General features: G+C 42.5%; 1 protein-coding gene across 2 annotated transcripts in view; it reads left to right on the forward strand.

The window, feature by feature from the left end:
- Positions 1-997: 997 nt before the first annotated feature.
- Positions 998-20,594, forward strand: part of TRAPPC9 (trafficking protein particle complex subunit 9) — a 719,778-nt gene continuing 700,181 nt past the window's right edge. The window contains exons 1-3 of one of the 2 annotated variants that reach the window (XM_074986617.1): positions 998-1,098; positions 10,061-10,661; positions 18,978-18,998. In XM_074986617.1, the coding sequence (XP_074842718.1) occupies positions 10,078-10,661; positions 18,978-18,998 (605 nt within the window). In that variant the 5' untranslated portion in view covers positions 998-1,098; positions 10,061-10,077. The remainder of the gene's footprint in view (positions 1,099-10,060; positions 10,662-18,977; positions 18,999-20,594) is intronic. The other variant, XM_074986618.1, reaches the window with a different exon arrangement.

The following is a 20,594-nucleotide window of genomic DNA, read 5'->3' on the forward strand; positions in this document are numbered from 1 at the left end:
AAGGCAGTGACCAGCCACCACAAAAGGAAGCTTCGCTCCATAGCCCATGATAACTTCCTTATGTGCAGGAGTGGCAGGCTTGTAGAAATTTTTGATGGTGGGCAGAACAGGTCCAAGTCCATCCCTCCAACTGCCTAAGGCTCTGGGAGGGTGTTTGGGTGGGAGAGGGGTGTGGGCTCTCAAATGAAGTTTGGGTATAGGAGGACATCTGTGGTTCAGGCTTTGACAGGGAGTTTGCGTGCAGAAGGAGTGAGGGGTCAGGCTCTGGGAGGAAGTTTGGGGTCAGCCGGGGGCTCAGGGTACAGCACGTACCTGGTACACTTCTCCCCAGAAGCAGTTCCTAGGAAGGGAATGAGGAGCGAGCTCTATGCGCTTCTGCCTCCAGGCACTGCCTCGGCAGATCCCACTGGCTGCAGCCACATTTGGGGTGGAGGCAGTGCATGGAAAGCCTCACCCACTTCTCACCATGCCCAGCGGTCCTGGGGATGTGCTAACTGTTGCAGGGAGCAGGCTGGCATGAAGCCCATCTAGTGCCCTTGAGCTGCTGGTGGGGTGAGTGTGTATTTAAGTCACTTGGGGGCAGCAGGCAGGGCCACGGGAAAAACCCAACCCTAGACTTTGCTGGAGACAGGCCCCCACGTTAGGAATATCTCTGGAGCCTGGGAACTGCGGGCCCATAGGACTGGCTGTCCAGCCTGTAAACTGTTTGGAACAGGAGCTTTGTCTGGTGTCTGTACAGCACCTAGCACAGCAGGGCTTGTGGCGTGCTTAGTGGCTCCCTCGGGCTCAGGGCTGCAAAGCACAACCACTCTTGGCCCAAGCCCTCAGCTCTGTAGCCAAGCCAGCAGGTAACCAAGTAAAGGGCGGGGCAGCCTGGGAGTAACTCCGCCCCCCGTCCCCGCCCCTTGCTCTAGCTTCTCTCCCACCGAGCAACGGCAGGTGGAAGGCAGCGCGAGGCGCATGCGCTGCTTGCAGCCCAGGGGGCGAGTCGAGTCGAGTCGAGGCTGTGAGCTGCCGTTGCCGTCAGTTCCGCTCCTCCCCACCTCCGCTGTTCTGTGAGCCGGGCTGGAGGAGGCGGAGTCGGTTCCTGCTGGGGCTGTGAGTGTCCCCGACTCGCGTCGCGTTACCCCCCCTGCCCGTCTGCCCCTCCCCCCGCAGGAAACTCCTGCCCTCCCCGTCCCGGGCGGGGGGATTTGAATTGATGCCGAGGCGAGGCCTGCGCTGCGCTGCCGGTGTGGCGGGACTCTCAGAGGGGTGCGCCCGGGCCGGCCTTCGGCTGGGGTCACCGGGCGGCAGCTGCCTCCGCTCAAACGTAGGGAGCCCTGTTTCCGGGACCCCGTCTCTGCATGTCCCCAGGGCTGTCCCCCAGCCAGGGCCCTGCCCACTTTCTGGGCCTCCCAACTCTGCACCTGTCCCCCGCCCCCCCGGCTCTCCCCTAACTCTGCATCTGTACCCCGGGCCTCTCCTCCAACCCGGGCCCATGCGCTTTCCTGGGGCCCCCAGCTCTGTATCTGTCCCCGGATTCTCCCCCAACTGGGGCTGCTGCCGGATTTCTGCCCCCCCCCGCCCCCGCAACCCGGCATCTGTGCCCTAGCTCTCTTCCAACTGGGGGCTCTTCCCTTTTCCTGGTGCCTGGTTCTCTGGGAGCTCCCCACCTGGCACCCTTGCCCTTTTTCTGGTTCTCTGCCCCCTGGGTCTTCTCCAACTGGGTCACTGCCCTTTTCCTGCTGTTTCTCTCTTTAGGATCCTGTTCCCAGGCTCTCTACCCTGCCCCCTAGCCTTTTTCTGCCACCTGCCTTCCTGGGTGCCTTGCCCCCTGGAATCCCCCATATTGGAGGCCCCTGCCCTTTTCCTCCTGTCCTCTTCACTGGTGCCCTGTCTCCAGTTTCCCCTCATTTGTTTTCCCTGCCATTTTTCTCATGCCTCTCTTCCGATGTGTCCTGCCCCCCAATTCCTCCATCTGGGATCTGTGCCTTTTTCCTGTTGCCCCCTTCCTCACTGTTCTGTAACCCTCGGACTTGCCTCCTAACCAGGGTTATGTCTCTCTTTCTGCTGTCTCCCTTCATTGGTGCCCTATACTCTGCTCTCTAACAACTGAGGCCACTGTCCTTTTAATGTCCCCCCCACACTCCTCCTTTGGCATGCTGTCTCCTGCTTTCCCCTAGCTGTGGCCCCACCTCTGCCGTTTTCTGTGTGCCCTTCTTTACTTTTTGCCCTGTTTCCTGCTCCCCTGCTGAGACCCCTGCCTTTTCCCTGGTGGCCCCCACATTGGTGTCTTGTTCTTTGGTGTCCCTCCTAATGAAAGCACCTACATTTCATGGATGTCCCCTTCTTCCAATTTAAATGGCCTGCTTTGCCTGCATCCCTTCCCCTTGATACTCCTTATCCTTCACTCAGGTACTTTCAGTGGGTCTCCCATTGTCCTCCACTCTAGTTTTCCTGCTCTCTGGACAGCATTAGCTCTAGTCTCCTAGAGTTTGTCTGTCTGGAACTTTGTGCAGTGGGAGCAGCATTTTCACACACTAGTATTCCCTCCTGGATATGAGGCACTGTGCAGAACTGAAAGTGAAACTGGCTTGTCTGTATCTTGTTACCCAAATTGAGGGCAAATGTGGAAAGTAAGGAGCATAAAGAGTGAAAACTGATTAGGGAATTCTACCCCACCCCTGTTCAGCCGGACAGTTGCTTCAGTTTGAGAACTGATCTGTAGAATAAACAAAACATCCCTTCCCACACTGCTTCTACATCTGAGCTGCATGTTGGTATTCGTTATTAGCTTTCCCTGTCTCCTCTTTTAAAAAAAAAAAAAGCTCACAGGTGGATCATAGAATCCTTGAATCCCAGGGCTGGAAGAGACCTCATGAGGTCACTGAGTCCAGCCTCCTGCCTAAAACAGGATGAACCCTGTCAAAATCATTTGAGCCAGGTTTTTGTCAAGATGGGACTTAAAACCTCTAGGGATGGAGATTCCACCACCTCTCTAGGTAACGCATTCCAGTGCTTCACCACTCTCCTGTTGAAATAGTTTTTCCTAATATCCAACCTACACCTCTCCCTCTGTAACATGAGACCATTGTTCCTTGTTCTGCCATCTGTCACTGCTGAGAACAGCCTCTCTCCCTCCTCTTTAGAGTCCCCCTTTCAGGAAGTTGAAGGCTGCTATCAAATCACTCTTCACCCTTCTCTTCTTTGTCTCTACCCTCCAAGGTATCTTATACCTGTCCCCCAGCTTAGTGTCATCCACAAATTTTCTGAGAGTGCAATCCATCCCCTCATACATGGTTCAATGTCTGGTTGGATGTTGGTTTCAAGTGAAGTGCCCAAAGGATCAGTTTGAAGGCTGATATTGTTCAACATCTTTATTAATGACTTTAGCAGAACTATTGATACAGTCTCCCATGGTATTCTTACCCATAAGTTAAAGTAGTATGGATTGGCTATATGGACTATAAGGTGGCTAGATGGTTGGGCACAACCTTGCAGTCCATTTATCCAATCCATACTTCCTTAAATTCTGGGCAAGAATTCTGTGGGAGACAGTATCAAAAGCTTTGCTAAAGTTGAGGTATATCGCATCCATTGCCTTCACCATGTCCACAGAGCCAGTTGTCTCATCATAGAAATCGATCAGATTGGTTAGGCAGGACTTCCTCTTGGTGAATGTATATTGACTGCTCCTGATCCCTTTCCCTTCTTCCAAGTGCTGCAAAATGATGATTACCTCCATCATTTTGCTGGGGTTTGAGGTAAGCCTGACTGGTCCATACTTCCTTGGATTGTCCTTTGCTTTTTTAAAGATGGGCACTATAGTTGTCTTTTTCCAGTCATCTGGGATCTCTCCCAATCTCCACGAGTTTTCAAAGATAATGGTCAAAGGCTTTGCAATGACATCTGCCAATTCTGTCGGTACCCTTGGATGTGTTAAATCTGGACCCCTGGATTTGTGTATATCTAGCTTTTCTAAATGGCTCTTACCCTGTTCTTTCCCCCACGAAAGGCTGTCCTCCTCCTTCCCATACCATATAGCCTAGTGCCGTAGTCTGGGAGCTGACCTGCTCGTGACAGCAGAGTCAAAAGAAGCATTGTGTACTTCAACTTTTCCCGCATCATCTGTCACCAGGTTACCTCCCTCATCCAGTAACGGCCCCACACCCTCCCTGACAACCCTCTTATTGTTAACATGCTTGTAGAAACCCTTCTTATTGTCCTTCACGTTCCTTGCTAGCTGCAGTTCCTATTGTGCTTTCACCTTCGTAATTACTGTCCTGCATTCTCGAGTAATACATTTATACTCCTCCTTCGTCATCTATCCAAGTTCCCACTTCTTATATGCATCCTTTTTGAGTTTAATCTTGCTAGGGATTTCCCTTTTAATCTAAGCTGGTTGCCTACCATATTTGCTTTTCTTACTGTGCATCAGGATGGTTTGTTCCTGTGCCTTCAGTAAGGCTTCTTTAAAATACTTCCACTTCTCCTGGACGTCTTTTCCCTTCATATTAGCTTCCAAGGGGATCCTGCCCAGCGGTTCTCTGAGGGAGTCAAAGTCTACTCTTCTTAAAGCCAGGGTCTGTATTTTACTGCTTATCTTTGTTCTTTTTATCAGGATCCTGAAATCTAGCATCTCATGATTATTGCAGCCCAGGTGCCACCCCTTTCTATTTCTTCTACTAGTTCCTCCCTGTTTGTGAGCAGTAGGTCAAGCTGCACATGGTCCCAGGTCGGTTCCTTCTTCGCTTTTACCAGGAGGTTATTCCCAGTATTCTCCAAAAACTTGCTGGATTGTCTGTGTGCTGCTATATTTGTCTCCCAACAAATGTCAAGATAATTTAAAGTTCCCTATGAGAACCAGGGCCTGTGATATAGTTTCTCTTAGTTTTCTAAAGAAAGCCTCATCTACCTGATCTGGTGGTCTACAGCATCACTTCTGTTGCTTTCACCTCTAAGCTTAACCCAAAGACTCTCAACTGGCTTTTCTCCTTCCATATGCTAGAGGTCTGAGCAAACATATTGCTGTCTTACATACAGTGAAACTCCTCCTTTTCTTACAATTTGGCTGATAAATTCTATTTGATATGAATTGTCTGCACTTAAAATTCAAGTATGACTGTTCTCTCAATGTTACATCTTCTGAGAGATGTTGAAGTACTTAAATAAATGGAAATAAAGTAATAAGCCATCTTACCCACAAAATAAAATATGTATGCTATTATAAAGGTCAGATGCCTCCCAGATCTAAATTACCACTGTCCTGCAGCTGATAGGATTCTTTATCACTTAGCAAAGTTGGCATAAATGATGTAATTCTGATTTCAAAATGTTTTGCACTCACTTTGCACAATGACAGATGGTTCCAAAAGATACATCACAGAGGAGGAATGGCAAATCTAAGGTAAAGCTGTAGACACTGCTTAGTTTCACAGAAGACCATTGGCTGTCTGCATCAGGTGTTAGGTGAGTGTAGCTAGGTCTCTCAGGGATCTAAATCTCTCATGTTGCTGAGAAATGTAGCTATACCAGTGTTAATTCCTAGCATAGAGAACCTAATGGTCAAGAGAGGAACACTATATCAGGCTCTTAGAATCACAGCACTCCAGAAACTGAAAGAGATCTCAAGAGGTCATTGAGTCCAGTTTCCTGCCCTCTTGGCAGGACCAATCACCATCTAGACCATCCCTGTTAGGTGTCTGTCAACCTGCTCTTAAATATATCCAGGGATAGAGATTCTATAGTTTCCCTAGGTAATTTATTCCAGTGTTAACCACCCTGACAGCTAGGAAGTTTTTCCTAATGTCTAATCTAAACCTCCCTTGCTGCAATTTAAGCCCATTGATTCTTGTCCTATCCTCAGAGGCCAAGGAGAACAGTTTTTCTCCCTCCTCCTTGTAACGCTCTCTGAGGTATTTGAAAACTATCATGTTCCCTCTAAGTCTTCTCTTTTCTAAACTACACAAGCCCAGCTCTTTCAGTTTTCACTTTTAGCTCCTGTACTCTAGACCTTTAAACATTCTTGTTGCTCTTCTCTGGACCTTCTGCAATTTCTCCATGTCTTTCTTGAAATGTGGTGCCCAGAACTGGAGATGGTACTCCAATTGAAGCCTAATGAGTGCAGAGTAGAGTGGAAGAATTACTTCTCATGTCTTGTGCTCAACAGTTAGGCATGGTTTACACTAGGAAATTAGCATATGTTGCTCAGGTGTATGAAAAAGTCACATCGCTGGATGATATGTTTAAACTGACCTGACCTCTGCTAGATGGAGCTAGCTAGGTCCATTGGAAAATTCTCCTTTTATCAAATTATTGACTCGGGAGGGTGGATTTTGTATGCAGAGGATACAACCACTTCTGTTGACAGAGGTAGTGTCTTCGCTTAAGTTCTATTGTGGCACAGGTATAGTAATTTAAGTGCAGAAGGGCCCTTACAACTCTGTTCTGAATAGGGATATACTGCAGTAAATAACAGTATTAAGTGCTGTCTAGTGGCAGTTGCTACAAACTGACCTCTCAATGATTTTAATGCGTATTTAACAAGGAGCCAGTCTTTCCCAAAAAGAATAATTTGCTTTAATACATAAATTTACCATGCAGAAATTAGTGTTTCAAACTGCACAGCACATTTGGTGGTTGTATTAAGTAAATCGAAGGAAATGGCTAAATATATAGTGGAGAGCTGTTTTTGTTTAGAATATCACTATGTTGAATGATTGCTGAGATACGTGGTGTGGTGTTGTCCAGTTTTTAAGGTCCCGGTCATTATGAGAACTTGTGCACTGTACAGCTGTAGTGAGGTGTGCATGTATTACATGCCAAGTGTTGGAGATCAGAGTAATATCAGATCTAACCCAGGCAATTTATTCAGCAAGGTGGAAATGGCCCATTATCAATAGTATGTATCAAAAGAGGAAAAAACAAGTCAGATCAGGCAAGGGGATATGACCCATTGTCAGAATCTAATGGGGAGATATTAACACCCAGGGAAGAGAAGTTGCTTTTGTAAGGTGTGAGCCACTCACAGTCTCTGTTTAATCCTTGGTTAATGGAGTCAAATTTGCAAATAAATTGCAGCTCAGAGATTTCTCTCTCCATCTGAGTTTTGAAATTTCTTTGTTTCAGGACTGCCATCCTTAAATCTGCTACTGAGTGTGCAGGGAGATTGAAGTGTTCCCCCACAGGCTTCTGTACATTACCATTCCTGATGTCTGATTTATGCCCATTTATTCTTTTACATAGAGACTGTCCAGTTTGGCCAATGTAAATTGTAGTGGGGCATTGCTGGCACATGATGGGATATATTATATTAGTAGATGTGCAGGTAAAGGAGCCCCGATAGTATGGTTGATGTTAGGTCCTGTGATGATGTCATTGGTCTTTAAATACCCCTCTGAACCCCCCCCAATTCATCTGATGAAGCGGGTCTTTGCCTGCGAAAGCTTATGCTCCAAAATATGTTAGTCTATGAGGTGCCACAGGACTACTTGTTCTCAAAGCTACAGACTAACATGGCTACGTCTCTGATACTCAGGCAATTGTCACCCTTACTCTACAGCATGCTTGCATACAATAGTTTCATTGATTGTATGAGGGAGATTGCACATATGGGGGATTACTTGACCGAACAGCCGCCCTTGTGTGACATCTTTGGCTTTCAGTACAGTTTCCACCTCCCTCGTGTGGCACCGTCATGACCTCAGTGGTCCTGAATGAGGGAATTTGCTGGACTAGGGGACGTTAGTGCCCCCGATCCTTAGCTGCCCCCACTGGCCTGCCCCAGCTTGCTGCTATGGCAGGTGCCCTGGCCCCCGTGGGACAGCCAGGGGACATCAGCACCCAGGCTCTGCAGGATCCCTGGCCCTGGTTCTTTCTCGGGGCAACCGTGGGAAAGCTGGGGTACTCTGGTGCCCTAGCCCCTTGCCCTCCTGCCCCAGCCCTCTAGACCAGAGTGCCGATTTTCAGAGGTACCACCTGTGTTTGAATAAAATATCAAAATTAAAATGTAATATTTGAGTTCTAGAATAATCTTTTGTGAGGGGAAGGAGAACCAGATGCACTATTACAGTCATGCACAGATCTTTAATTATTTCATTAAGTGCATAGTCTTTGCCTCTCTCCTTTTTCCTTGGCTTTGATAAGGTGTTCAGGCCAGGCCTGTGTCTGTTTTAGAGACACTTAGCCCAATGCAGCTCTAAGCCTGATGAGGGCAAGTAATATGAATGTTAAATATAAAATCAGTATCTCTCTTTAATTGTTGCAGAGTTTTAAGATACTTTAAGGACATTATTACATAATTTACATATTACATAATTTAGATACCAATAATGTTATGTAGGGTTAATTCTGTATGTAACTTGTATTTCATAATTCTGTAGGTAACTGTGAAGGCCTTTTAGCCTTCATAGCTCCAAAAAGAAAGGTCATATTTAAACTTCATGGATTTTTGAATGATGATGATTTTCCTCTTACTGATGTTCATCATCTTCTGTCTTGCCTCTTAATTTCTACATTGCTTTGGTTTGTGAACTGTTCAAGTTTTGTTTTTTTGTAATATTTTTTTATAGCAGTGCAGTGACTGCACCAGTTTGTGACTGATTACCCTGTGCATGTGTTGCTCTTTTGCAATATGTAGTATAAGACTTGCAGAATTAGTAGAAAGATGAAAATAAAGCAGAGGATGGGGCATGTTACAGTGGTAGTTTAATTTGTAGTGATGTGGAGGTAAAATAAGTCAGTAAACTCTTTCCTATACTGCAGCTAGGAGGTTGTTGGTTATTTAAATATTCTGGATAATAAAGAGGTACACATAGCAATGCATAACATTAAAGAAAAACTAGATTATATATTAAGAAATAAAGAAAAATATATGCAGAGTACTTTATTTACCAGTAGTATTATTGTACACTGTATTTGCTGTATTTATTTCTATTTATTTTCTCTATACCATACTTACGATAAACATAACTAAAATTTACTTAGGGTTAAAATGCCAGTTATTTGAGATTGGTAGAATGCTGGATATGAAAGAGTTTACTGTATCTGAAAGTACTTTGAGTCCTTTACATACCTATGGTATCTGGAAATGTTCAGTGTTAAAGTTACTGTTGAACTCTGCCAGCATGCTGATAACAGAAAATGTCTGGCATAATAGAAATACTCACCACTTGATATGATGTTATTATGAATTATAGCTTCCGTTATTCGAATATTTTAGTACTTTTCTTTACCTTTTCAACTTATACTAGAATGTAACTTGTAAAACTTGTAAAGGACGTGCTCATTTAGGATACCAACGATTTTATTGCCCTTAGTTAATTTATATTGTTTTTACCTATGCTGACGTGTCTGATTAAATTAGTATCTCATTGCAATTGTCAATACTGGATATCCTCTGGAGCCCTTTGCAACAGATGGCATAGCCTTTACTCTTTTTCCCATTTGCCTTTGTCCTTTTCACTGGAGTAAAACTGTAATGTCTGGAGGGAGGGATGCAAAACATGCTTGGGTAGCTCCATTATTTTGCAGCGAATAAAGCATTTAGGAAAGTTGTTTCTTGAAATGCTGCTTCATGTATTTTTTGTCATTTTTGAAGTTGAATTAACATTGTTTAGTATTGTCCATAGCTGAATCCCACTCCTATCTTCTTGTCAGTCTTTGCTTCATTGAATGACTAGGATGGTTGTTTATGGAGTGGAAAGCCATTTTGAATAAAATGCGTAGTTGGTAGTCCATGCACAGATAAATCTAATATATGCCCAGAGCCCATGAATGTTAATGTGAATGCCTTGTTTTATGAGAGTAATCCTCGTGTAATCAGTGCAACTAGTCTTATGCTTAATGTCAAGCATGTTCATAAGTGTTTGCAAGGTTAGGCTTGAAATGAAACATAACCCATTAAAGGGTAACAAACCAGGCAAGAAAAGTATAGAAAGGATAAGGCTAGCAACAAAGTTGATAAGTTTTGATATAGTTGTATTTTCTATATCGATACAGGGTAAGACTTGACTTAAAAAAAAAAGTGCAATCCACTCCTCCAATGCTGTAAAATAATTAATATTTTTCTTTTTATTAGATTATAGTTGATGCAAAATGAGTGTTCCTGACTATATGCAGTGTGCTGAGGATCATCAGACTCTCCTGGTTGTGGTCCAGCCAGTTGGGATTGTCTCAGAAGAAAACTTCTTTAGGATCTACAAACGAATTTCAACTGTGAGTCAGATTAATGTCCGTGACTCTCAACGTGTGTTGTATATCCGCTATAGACATCACTACCCTCCGGAAAACAATGAATGGGGGGATTTTCAGACTCATCGGAAAGTTGTAGGGCTCATAATCATAACAGACTGTTCCTCTGCAAAGGATTGGCCCCAAACTTTTGAAAAATTCCAATTCCAGAAGGAAATATATGGTTCTACTCTCTATGATTCGCGATTGTTTGTTTTTGGGCTTCAAGGAGAGGTTGCAGAGCAGCCCCGCACAGATGTGGCATTCTACCCTAACTATGATGAATGTGAAACAGTGGAGAAGAGAATAGAAGACTTCATTGAATCTCTCTTCATTGTACTGGAATCCAAACGTCTTGATAGGGCCACTGATAAATCTGGTGACAAGATCCCACTTTTGTGTGTCCCTTTTGAAAAAAAGGACTTTGTAGGTCTGGACACTGATAGTAGGTAAGTAGCTTACTGACAACCTCACGGGTTGGAAACAAAATTGTTATACTAGCTCGAGGAGTAAGCATATTAGACTGGGCAAAAAAATGCCTTTTGTACCAGTACTCACATCAACACCATATCTTCTGCAATGTTATGGAACTTACTCTACTCATTGGTGGACTATATTAAATTTTATTACCTTGTTAATTAACTTAAAATTGTGGGGCAGGTCACACTGTCTTAATTGAATAGATTTCACAGATTCTGTCTCCTCTAGGTTTTTGCTGAATGAGATTTGGCTAGCCGTATAACTGGATGAGTATGCCAATTAATTTAATAATTAATTTTACTGCAGTTTATTGAACAATTTTTGCATATTTTGCTATGTAGGACCTGACTAATCTCTACTCACTACATCCCTTGCTTTCATCTTATATCGGGGTCCCTAAATTTTCAGCTGCCAGGGCCACATCGCTCAGTCTTGTTCTTATGGTGTCCTGGAGAGGGTCGACTGTAGGAAAATACATGCATTTTGTACATAACGTTAAAGATGTAAGAGACTATACCTACCATGAAGAGTTTACAGCTAATGTAGACAAGACACCAGAGGATGAGAGCAAGCTGGTAAGTGTGGGTAGTTATTTTATCTTAGCAATTTGCATAGCGAGATAGGTGGTAGCTCAGGGGTAAGCAAGAGAGTAGGAAGATGTGTTAGTGGCGTGAAAGTAAGAAGGAGGGGTAATGGAGAGGGAAGATGGTGGGGAGAGTAGCATGGGGCCAGGAAAAAAAAGATGGAGAAAAGTCCATCTTTACAGGTTTAGTTTTGTCTTTTCTGCACAGAGAACTGAAGTGCTTTTCTGTAGACATGTGTACGTGTTTGTTTTTGATTAAGTTCCTGTGGGAGCTTTGTGTTCTACCTGTGCACTTCTACAGAATAGTGAAATGTGTTTGTGCCAGGAGCAATATATCCTGAAAGGTAAGTGGGACAGTGGTTAAAAGTTGTATTAAATATCCCTGTCTCTTTTAAGACCAGAGTTCTGTTAAACCTAGAATCAGAGGGGTAGCCAAGTTAGTCTGTATCTTGAAAAACAACAAGGTCCTGTGGCACCTTGTAGACCAACATATTTTGGAGCAAAGCTTTTGTGGGCAAAGACCCACTTCATCAGAAACCTGAGTTCCAGGAGGGTCTAAATTTATAATCTTATGAAAAGGTGGGAGTCCCAGTCAAGAGGAGGGCTAGAACAGATCTTGTCAACTCTGGCAAGTTACATGGTGGTAGGTTGTATGTGGCCCGTGGGCCATAGTTTGAGCACCCTTGTCTTAAATCTTTTTGTTTTACTGTCTTCTCTCCGTTCTTTGCATTCCTATAATAGAGCCATAGTTTCATTGTGAATTCAGTGCTTCCTATCTCTTTTCTTCTCTATAAATTTAGACCCTCCTCTGGAACCCCATTCATACATCTGACAAAGTGGGTCTTTGCCCATGAAAGCTTACGCTCCAAAATACGGTGGGGTCTTGACATTCGCGAGGGTTCAGTGTTGAGAACCCTGACGAATGTTGAATTTTGCGAATAGCATTTTACCCCATGGAGGAGACAGGAATCTTGACCACTGAGCTGCTCCTTCTGTCCCCCTTGACAGAGGGATCACTCGGTCCCCCATGGCAGTGGTGGCTGGAGCTGAGCCACTCTTTCTGTCACCCTTGACAGGGGTATTGCCTGGCTCTGCTGCAGCGGTGGCGGCTGGAGCTGTGCCATGTCTTCTCTCCCCTTTGAGCATTCCCTCCCTCCCTGATATGGTGGGGCCATGCGATTCCCCTGTCAAGCAGGAGGGAAGGAGTGGCTCAGCTCGACACACCACTGCTGTGGTGGAGCCAGGAAGTCCCCCTGCTCCCGAATAATTGAATTTGCAAATGTTAAAATCACAAATGTCATGACCTTACTGTATCTGTTAGTCTATAAGGTGCCACAGGACTTCTTGTTGTTGCTATTAAACTTAACATACAAAAAGCAAACTTGGTTTTACAGAAACCGTGTTTCTCAGCCTCTTTGGAGAACAACAAGTTTAAAACTCTGGAGACACCCCCTACTTAGCAGGACTTTGCCCTTGAATGTCCTCAGGCCTGGCTGCCTGCAGCTCCCAGTGGCTGCGCTTTGCTGTTCCCAGCCAATGGGAACTGGGGGGAAGTAGTGGCTTTTGTGCATCACTGCGCTTTCCTTCAGCTCCTCTTGGCTGGGAACAGTGAATTACAGATACTCAAAATAAACAGATAACAGTTTATCAGTATAATGCCACTCGATTCAGCAGGGCTGTTAAAATGTGTTGGTGGGCTGTATGTGGCCAGTGGGCCATAGTTTAAGGACTTTGTCTTCAATCTTCCTTTCTTTACTGTCTTCCCTCCATTTTTTGTATTTCTCCAATAGAGCCATAGTTTCTTTGTGAATTGTCTTCAGGGCTTCCTGTCTCTTAGCTTTTTTCTTTTCTTTTTTTAATTGTGTTCTGTTCCCTGTTTTCAGTTTATTAATATTTCTTTCTTACTACTTCCAGACCAACCTCCAAACCTTTCTCTGTACTATAAGCTTCCAACATCCTATCAGTATTTCCATTTTCTGTTCTGTATATACAATATTTCCCAGCAATCTCTATCCATTCTTTCCAGCTGTAAGGTTTGTATGGTCTTACGAGGCATATATTAGGTAAAGAAATAAATCAGCTAGTCAGAGGCAGGTTTTTAAGGTTTTGAGTGTTTTGCTGCTAAGTGCAAAACACAAATGAGAAGCTAACCTGCACTCCTTTCCAGCTACTGAGGGAGGGCAGAAAGCTGAAATGCTCTACACAATATTTTTGCTGCTCAGGGCTCTCCATCTGTTAAGTCAACATTGTGCTACTAGAGGGTCTGATAAATTTATAGCCCACCAGTAAATCTACTCTGGTATGCGCAGTACATATTTCTATCAAGTGTTCTGAGTGTCCACTGATTGGCTGCTCTGCATCTCTCTTAGCTTTCTGTCTAGTCCTGGAAAGGATTAAACGTATGATACTGACTGTGATTTGGCATAGTCAGTATTGTCATGTAACTCAGTTCTTCATACTTCATGCAAGTAAAATTCTGTAAGGTAGACAAATCCATGTAGATTATACATTATTCAGCTGAAGACTCTTGATCTAGGATTGAACGGGTGACGGAATTCCTGTGGTTTTTTTTTTTTTTTTTTTTTAAACAAAATAAACCTCTTTAGGAGTACTGTCTTAAACATTTCAGTGGTACTTACTGTCATTACATAGCATTAGACTAAAGTCACATTGGACAAGCCCATTTACACCATGTATGATGTGAAATAGTAGTTGTTTTCAGAAGTTACGGGTGTTGTGTCAAAATGGTTATTTACTAAATGTAACCATAGTATCGAGTCCCAGGGCCAAATGTGACCCATGAAATTCTTGGATATTATGGAACTCAAACATCAATCAATACCCCCTTTTTATCATAGAAGGGTATAGATTAATTCAGATATGTATTGTTGCATTTAGTTTTTATTTGTTTCATATACTTAAAAGCAAAATAGTTCTTCTTAAGCCAATGGGACCTTCCATTGAAGCACTGGTATAGTACATGCTTTAGACATATTAACTTACAGTTTTAGTAGTAATTCAGGTGCTCCAGCTGCCAGGCTGAACCTGGTGTAATGCCAAAGTGTATATTAAATTGAGTCAAGCGATGGTGCTCTTTAAGTGTTGCTGCACTTAGCACTGCCCTTTCGTTAAGAAGACAGCAAGCATTCCACCCTCTAGTATAAATCTTCAGTTTAAAAATTATACCAGAAAGTCTTGATAAACTGCACTTTGCATTTTTGGTTCACTATTTTGATTCTCTTTTAAAACATGGATTGTATTTAAATTGCACATGAAAGTTGTTTAAGAACTTCTGTTGAAATTAGCGTTTTTGAGTAATTTAGCAAAATAATATACTGAATCTGTGATCACTGTGTTATCAGAGATTTTTCAGTATCTCAGCAGAGCTGTAAAAGTTACAGTCCAGAAAAGTTCAGTAATACCTTTTTCAGTGTACCCCACTGTAAATTATTGTTTATATTTAAATAAGATAAAGGTTCCCTCCCCTGCTTCACTCCTTGTGAAAGTGAGAGATTGACTGCCTGGTCTTGATCCAGAAATTGTTAGAAGTATATCCTTTGTGGACGCCTTTGCACAGATCTTCAAAAGCACTTTGAACCCAGCCTGCAATATCACAGCTCTTGTAGTCTACATTACAGAAACTCAAGACAATCACCTGAGTTTGAACTGGACTGAGATCATAACATTAATTTGTTTTTGAGTTGGAGTATTTGAACATACATCTTCAAAGGTGAAATGTTAATCCAGTTTCTTCTTACTGCTTAGCTCACAATAAAACATACCTGTAATATAGCATGTTCTGTTGTATAGTGCCTGTATCCACTAGCCAAATGGGAGACCTTGTTCAAACCCACACATTGCATCTCTATAAATTTTTAAAGTATAGGGTGGGGGTGTTAATTTGTCTAAATGAATAGGATGCTAAAAAGAATCTGTCAATTTTTAATTTCAAAAACATTTGCTGGAAAACGTAACTAGTATAAAAATTTTTTTTTTAAACTGGTGAGGATATGACCACATGATGCTGGAGAGGATATGAGTTTAAAGAATGAATGAAAAGCCTGATTAATATTTACCTCTAAAGTAGATGATGATTGTCAGAAAACTGGCTGTCTAAATGCAGACTTTATAAATTACAGTCAGGATTCATTTCATGCTTTCCAGTCTAGCAAAGCTAGGTTGGTGTGAACAATAATTTTCACAGGAGGGCCACTCCATGAGTTTAGTAAGTTGCCAGGGGATGGATTCTGGCCCCTGTAAGGGGTAAGGCCTTGAGTAGAAGAGGCAGTTTTGGGGGTGACAGTGAGTGAGTGCATGTGTGACAGTGACTGTGATGCAGATTGTATGGTTGTGTGGCGCAAAACCTGGGACTGATTGGGTGTGGGGGGATGTGTGGTACGGTGCGTGTGTGCTGGTTGCTGACGTGTACACTCTTTTGTCTTGCCTCTCCGCCTGTTCTTCAGAGATGGGGTCTTTGAAGGCAGGGAGAGGGAGAGCGTGTGCACGCTGGCTCCTGGAGAAATCTGAAGAACAGTGTATTGCCCCTCAATATAGGCACTTACCTCAGTCAATCACCATCCAAACGTCAGACAGGAGCAGCTCTGCTGTGCGTGGTCTGTCCCTTTCTCTTTCTCAACCTGTGTGAAGCAGAGATGGGGTACAGGATAGGGGGGCATCCTAACTTCTACACTCCCCTCTCTTCTGCCCTCTCCACACAGCTAGCAGGAGGGTCCTAGGAGCAGCTCGGATGCAGGATGGAGCAATGTGGGGTGTGTGTGTGGGGGTGCTGAACACTTGCTGCTGTCTGCATAGTATGTGCACTGTGCTAATCAACTTGGTGAGCCAGATGTAGCCAGTGGGCCATATTTTGCTTACCACTGAGCTCTACATGCTTTTGAGAAGAAGGCAAAGTTGAGATTTGTCTTCTGGTGGCTAAAACTGTTTTCCAGGATCCGTACTGAGAGTGGTGATGTCAAGGGAACATTACAAGTAATCTTGGCAGAACTGAAGTTTTTAAAATAATTGCAATGGATAAAATCTGGTAAAAATAAAAAGTTAAAATTGTGGGGGAGTCAATTCTTTGACAGACATCAAAATTCAAAAAATCAGCTTTATAGCTTTAAAATTCAAGTTGTCAACATCATGTCAAAATGTGCAAAGTAAATATCCTTAAGTCATCCTCTGATATTTCTTAATCAGCATTTTTCTTCATTTGTCTGTCTATATTTTTTCATCAGTTGAGCATGTGTGTTGTGAAATCGTTGTTTAGTGACATTTACTGCTACAAATCTAATCCTTCTAAGACAAATTATAATGTTTGTTGGAAAATTAGCTTAAATGGTAAAATGTTGCTTAGCAGGAGAGAAGTAGGAAGGGGTGGAAAGAAGAATGATGTTGGCTGTAAAGCATACTAGTGGAAGTCAGGCCTGTGTTCAGCTCTTGGCAGAGCCTGCCAGCCTGTGATCCTGGGCAAGTCAGTCAATTTTACTGTACTTAGGTTTCCTCATCTGTAGAATGGGATAATGCTTCTGTAGGTCATAAGAAAGAACAAGAACATCTACACTTGCTTTTGTTGATTTTTCAGAAGGTGTTTGACATTATAGATCAGAAAGTGACTTGGATGGTGCTGGAGTTGTATAGGGTGGATCGCAGACTGATATGGTTGTTGCAGGATATCAGTGACAATGCAGAGGCAGTGGGGGGAGAGTGCGGAGAGTTAGGAGTTGGTTTAGAATGAGTAGAGGTACAAGACGAGTTCCGATATCACCGGATGTCTTTATCATGCACCTAGAGAGGGCGATGGACAAGAAGTAAAAGGGATATCTGTGTACGGGATGAGAATCGACAACTGGAGGTTTGCATATGATACAGATATTGAAGAAGATGAAGAGAAGCTAGTGAGAAGGACGCAGGTGCTAAATGAGGAAGGGAAGCAGTATGGACTGATTATGAACATTGATAAAAACAATGGCATTTGGAGATAAGGAAATAGGAAGGAAGATCAGTGCAGATGGGATCGAACTAGAGAAGGTCATGTGTCTGGGAAACATGTCATATGATCTAGACTGTAAGAAGGAAATAGCAACTACAATAACGAAAGCAAGAGCGAGTTTGAAGGCGATGGGTAAGATCTGGAAGAGCAAAGCGATTACCTTAGGAACAAAGCTGAGCTGCTTGAAAATGTGTATTCAGCAGCATGTTGTATGGATGTGAGTGATAATGAAAGATTCTAAGAGAAGGATATTGGCATTTGAGAGGAGTTGTTATAGAAAGATCATGAGAATAGGATTCGTGTAGAAGGTCACTGAGGAATTGTATAGGAAAGTATAGCCAAAAGAGAACCTACTGCAGAAGGTTATACAATGCATGTTACAGCTATTCAGGCATATCTGCAGAATGAACAATGAATGAGAAATCAAGATGCTCGTATTTGGCATAATGGACAGTTCAAATAGGAGAGGCAGACCCCACAGAGGCTGGGTAGATGATTTAGTAGATTGGTGCAGAGCTAGTCTACAGAAACTAAGCCACTCTGCACTGGACAGGGAAAGATGGAAGGAAATAGTGAGGGAGGCATCGGACACCAATGGGCACCAAGCCCATGGTTGATGTTGATGAAGAGGTAATAAGGCTGTTGACGCTTAATTCGTTAACGTTTATAAGGTATTTTAAAATCCTCCAATGAAAGCATTATGGAAACAATGCATTTTCTTATATTCCCCACTGGTCAGTGAGGAGAAGCAGAGATCAAAGCAGTTACATTAAAGTGGAGTGGGACAGGCAAGAGGAGGAATGAATAGGAGCATTAAAGTCAAGATTTGACAACAGTGGATGGCTAATGACAATGAGTAAAGATAAGCATGTGTAGGATTTATATGGTTTGGAGCTTAAGTTAAAATGTAGATGGGATAACTTCAGGCTGGAACCAAAAAGGAATGCTATTTCCCAAATGCCTGGACTTCAGATTCCAAGAATTTCGTGGTGACAAAGTATGCAGCTACACTGAACTTGAAAGAACCAGTTGTTAAAAACTTTTGGGACCATTTACATTTTTCATAGAACCTACTGTTGAATAGCCTGGAATTATTACTGGGGAAAGAAGATGAGATATTGCATGCTTATGAAAAAACAAAAGGCTTTTTGACCTCAGGATATTAGGCAAGGTGCATATCCAGAGCTGCTATTACTCATGGTGCCACAGCATGCTACATTATAGGTAAGTTTCATGTTCTTGATCTGATGTTACTGATTGACAGTCATACTCTGGCTGTTTTCAAGTCTCTGTATGGGACCCTTCCTGTTGAAATCATTCCCTCCTTGGCCATTTCAGACACCTGTTTGGTAACTTCTTCTAGGTTTTCCCTGTTTTTAGTTTTTGAAAGGAATAGCTAGCATTTCCAGTCCATTGGGCCCTAAATATTTTTAGTGTTATTTGCATCAATTCAGATGTGTTAAAGTGGGTACTCTTACAGTGTCAATTTTGAATGGATAAGATGTCTACTTTGTTACTGGGTGATGAGACAGCAAGATCCTGTGTGTTACTTTTCTTATGTCAACATATAGTAGGTGAGTTTTGTTCAGTACTATTTTTGTCAAACTGTAAAATCTCAGTAAGTGTATATGTGGTTATTTTCTGTTCTTGTATATTTCTAATTTTTGTTTTGTTCCTTTTTCTTTCCCCCTTCTCTCACTGCCCTGTGAGTTTGTTGTTGGGTCTGAAAAGGTAGGCTGTGACAGATTATATTGAAAACTAGTTAGTTTTGATGTGCTGCCTTTCCGTTCTGTCTTCATTGCATAGTTCAGTGTCACTTTGTTTTTCAGTACAACTAAGAATTACTGCTGAACCTGTATTACCATGCTCACTTTGGTCTGCTTATGGCAATTCTATCTGGTGGCAATGCTGATTATTTATTTATTTATTTATTTTGGGTGGAACACACAATTTTCTGAGATGGCCGCTGACCTCTGGAAGCCGTTTTATTTTGTGAACTCCAAAGCAATGAAGCTACTGCTTGTTTGTTTTCAGAATTCAAACATTCTGTTAGTGATGGAAATTAAATATTGTAGCTGGCTTTGTAAGAGCTGAATAATGTTATGAACAATGATAATTAATATTATGCATGCTAACTAGAGCTGAGAATTGACTGAATTTGATGAAAAATGTTTGCAGCATTTTGCATGGAAGCCTTGCCAATTTATTTTGCATGTTTTTTGAACATTATTTTTTTTTTCTGTCACATTTTTGAAAATTCACCAACTCCTTAATATGTTTTTGCTAAATGGCTTGTGGTGAAAGTTACTTCTAATTTGAGACGTAATGATTTGACACGTTTCCCATTCTGAATTTTGCACATAATTATGGCAGTCCCCTTGGACAGTTTTAACAGTAGATAGTAAAATAGGGGAGGAACAGAGTAATGCGTATGAAGTCAAATGCAGGGCTGCAATATATATGCAGTAGATGTACATGAGATCAGATGGAATAACCCTTCCTTCCAGTTCTACCTTCAGAAGTGTCAGAGTCTGCCTGTGTCCTGTAAATGCCAGTTGATAAAGTTCTTGAGATTAAACCAGAAGTTTGGGCACACAGAGTCAAACAAACAAGTTTGATGAAGGCATAATAGTAGCTGTTAATGGTAATTGTTGCTGTGTAGTAGCAAACAAGCGGTCTGTTTTCCAAGAGCATTGTACAGTGATCTGAGAACAATAATGATGCTTAAAGAATAAGAGGATTTTGTTTTTTAAAAAGTATGAGCTACAGCATAAGGATAATCTAACTATATTTGAAAGCCCATTGTAAGCCAGCCTTGCAGTACTAGTGAGCGGGGAACCTTCAGAATCAGGTTACAAGATGCTATGGGGTATCCCATAAGACCATGTATGCCTATGAGTTGCAACATCCCACCAGTTTGGGATAGGATTAGTGGACTTGCTAGCGCTTGCTGTTGTTTTTGGTAGAATGAGTTGTGTTTTGTTTTTGTTTTTTTTATAAAGGAACACCTTAATGGGGAATAGGAAGAGAAAACAAGTAGAATTACTCTGTGCTCATGCCACTAACTCTGAGAGAATATAGAAGATGGTTTCTAACTTTTGTCACTTTGTGGGAGTGGGCTTAGATTACAGGGAACTAGAACCATGGTGGTCATTAACCAACCAAATCCATCAAAATATAAAAGAGAGAAAGTGTAATCTCATTATTATTCTATAAGATTTTGCACCAGTTTCTTTTACCTAGCGTCACTAGCAATTAACACAAATATATCAAGATTGTGCATTTGGGGAAATCACCAAATTTTTTTTTTTATGTTTTGCAGTAAAT

Source organism: Carettochelys insculpta, chromosome 2 (assembly GCF_033958435.1).
Source record: "Carettochelys insculpta isolate YL-2023 chromosome 2, ASM3395843v1, whole genome shotgun sequence".
Taxonomy (NCBI): Eukaryota; Metazoa; Chordata; order Testudines; family Carettochelyidae; genus Carettochelys; species Carettochelys insculpta.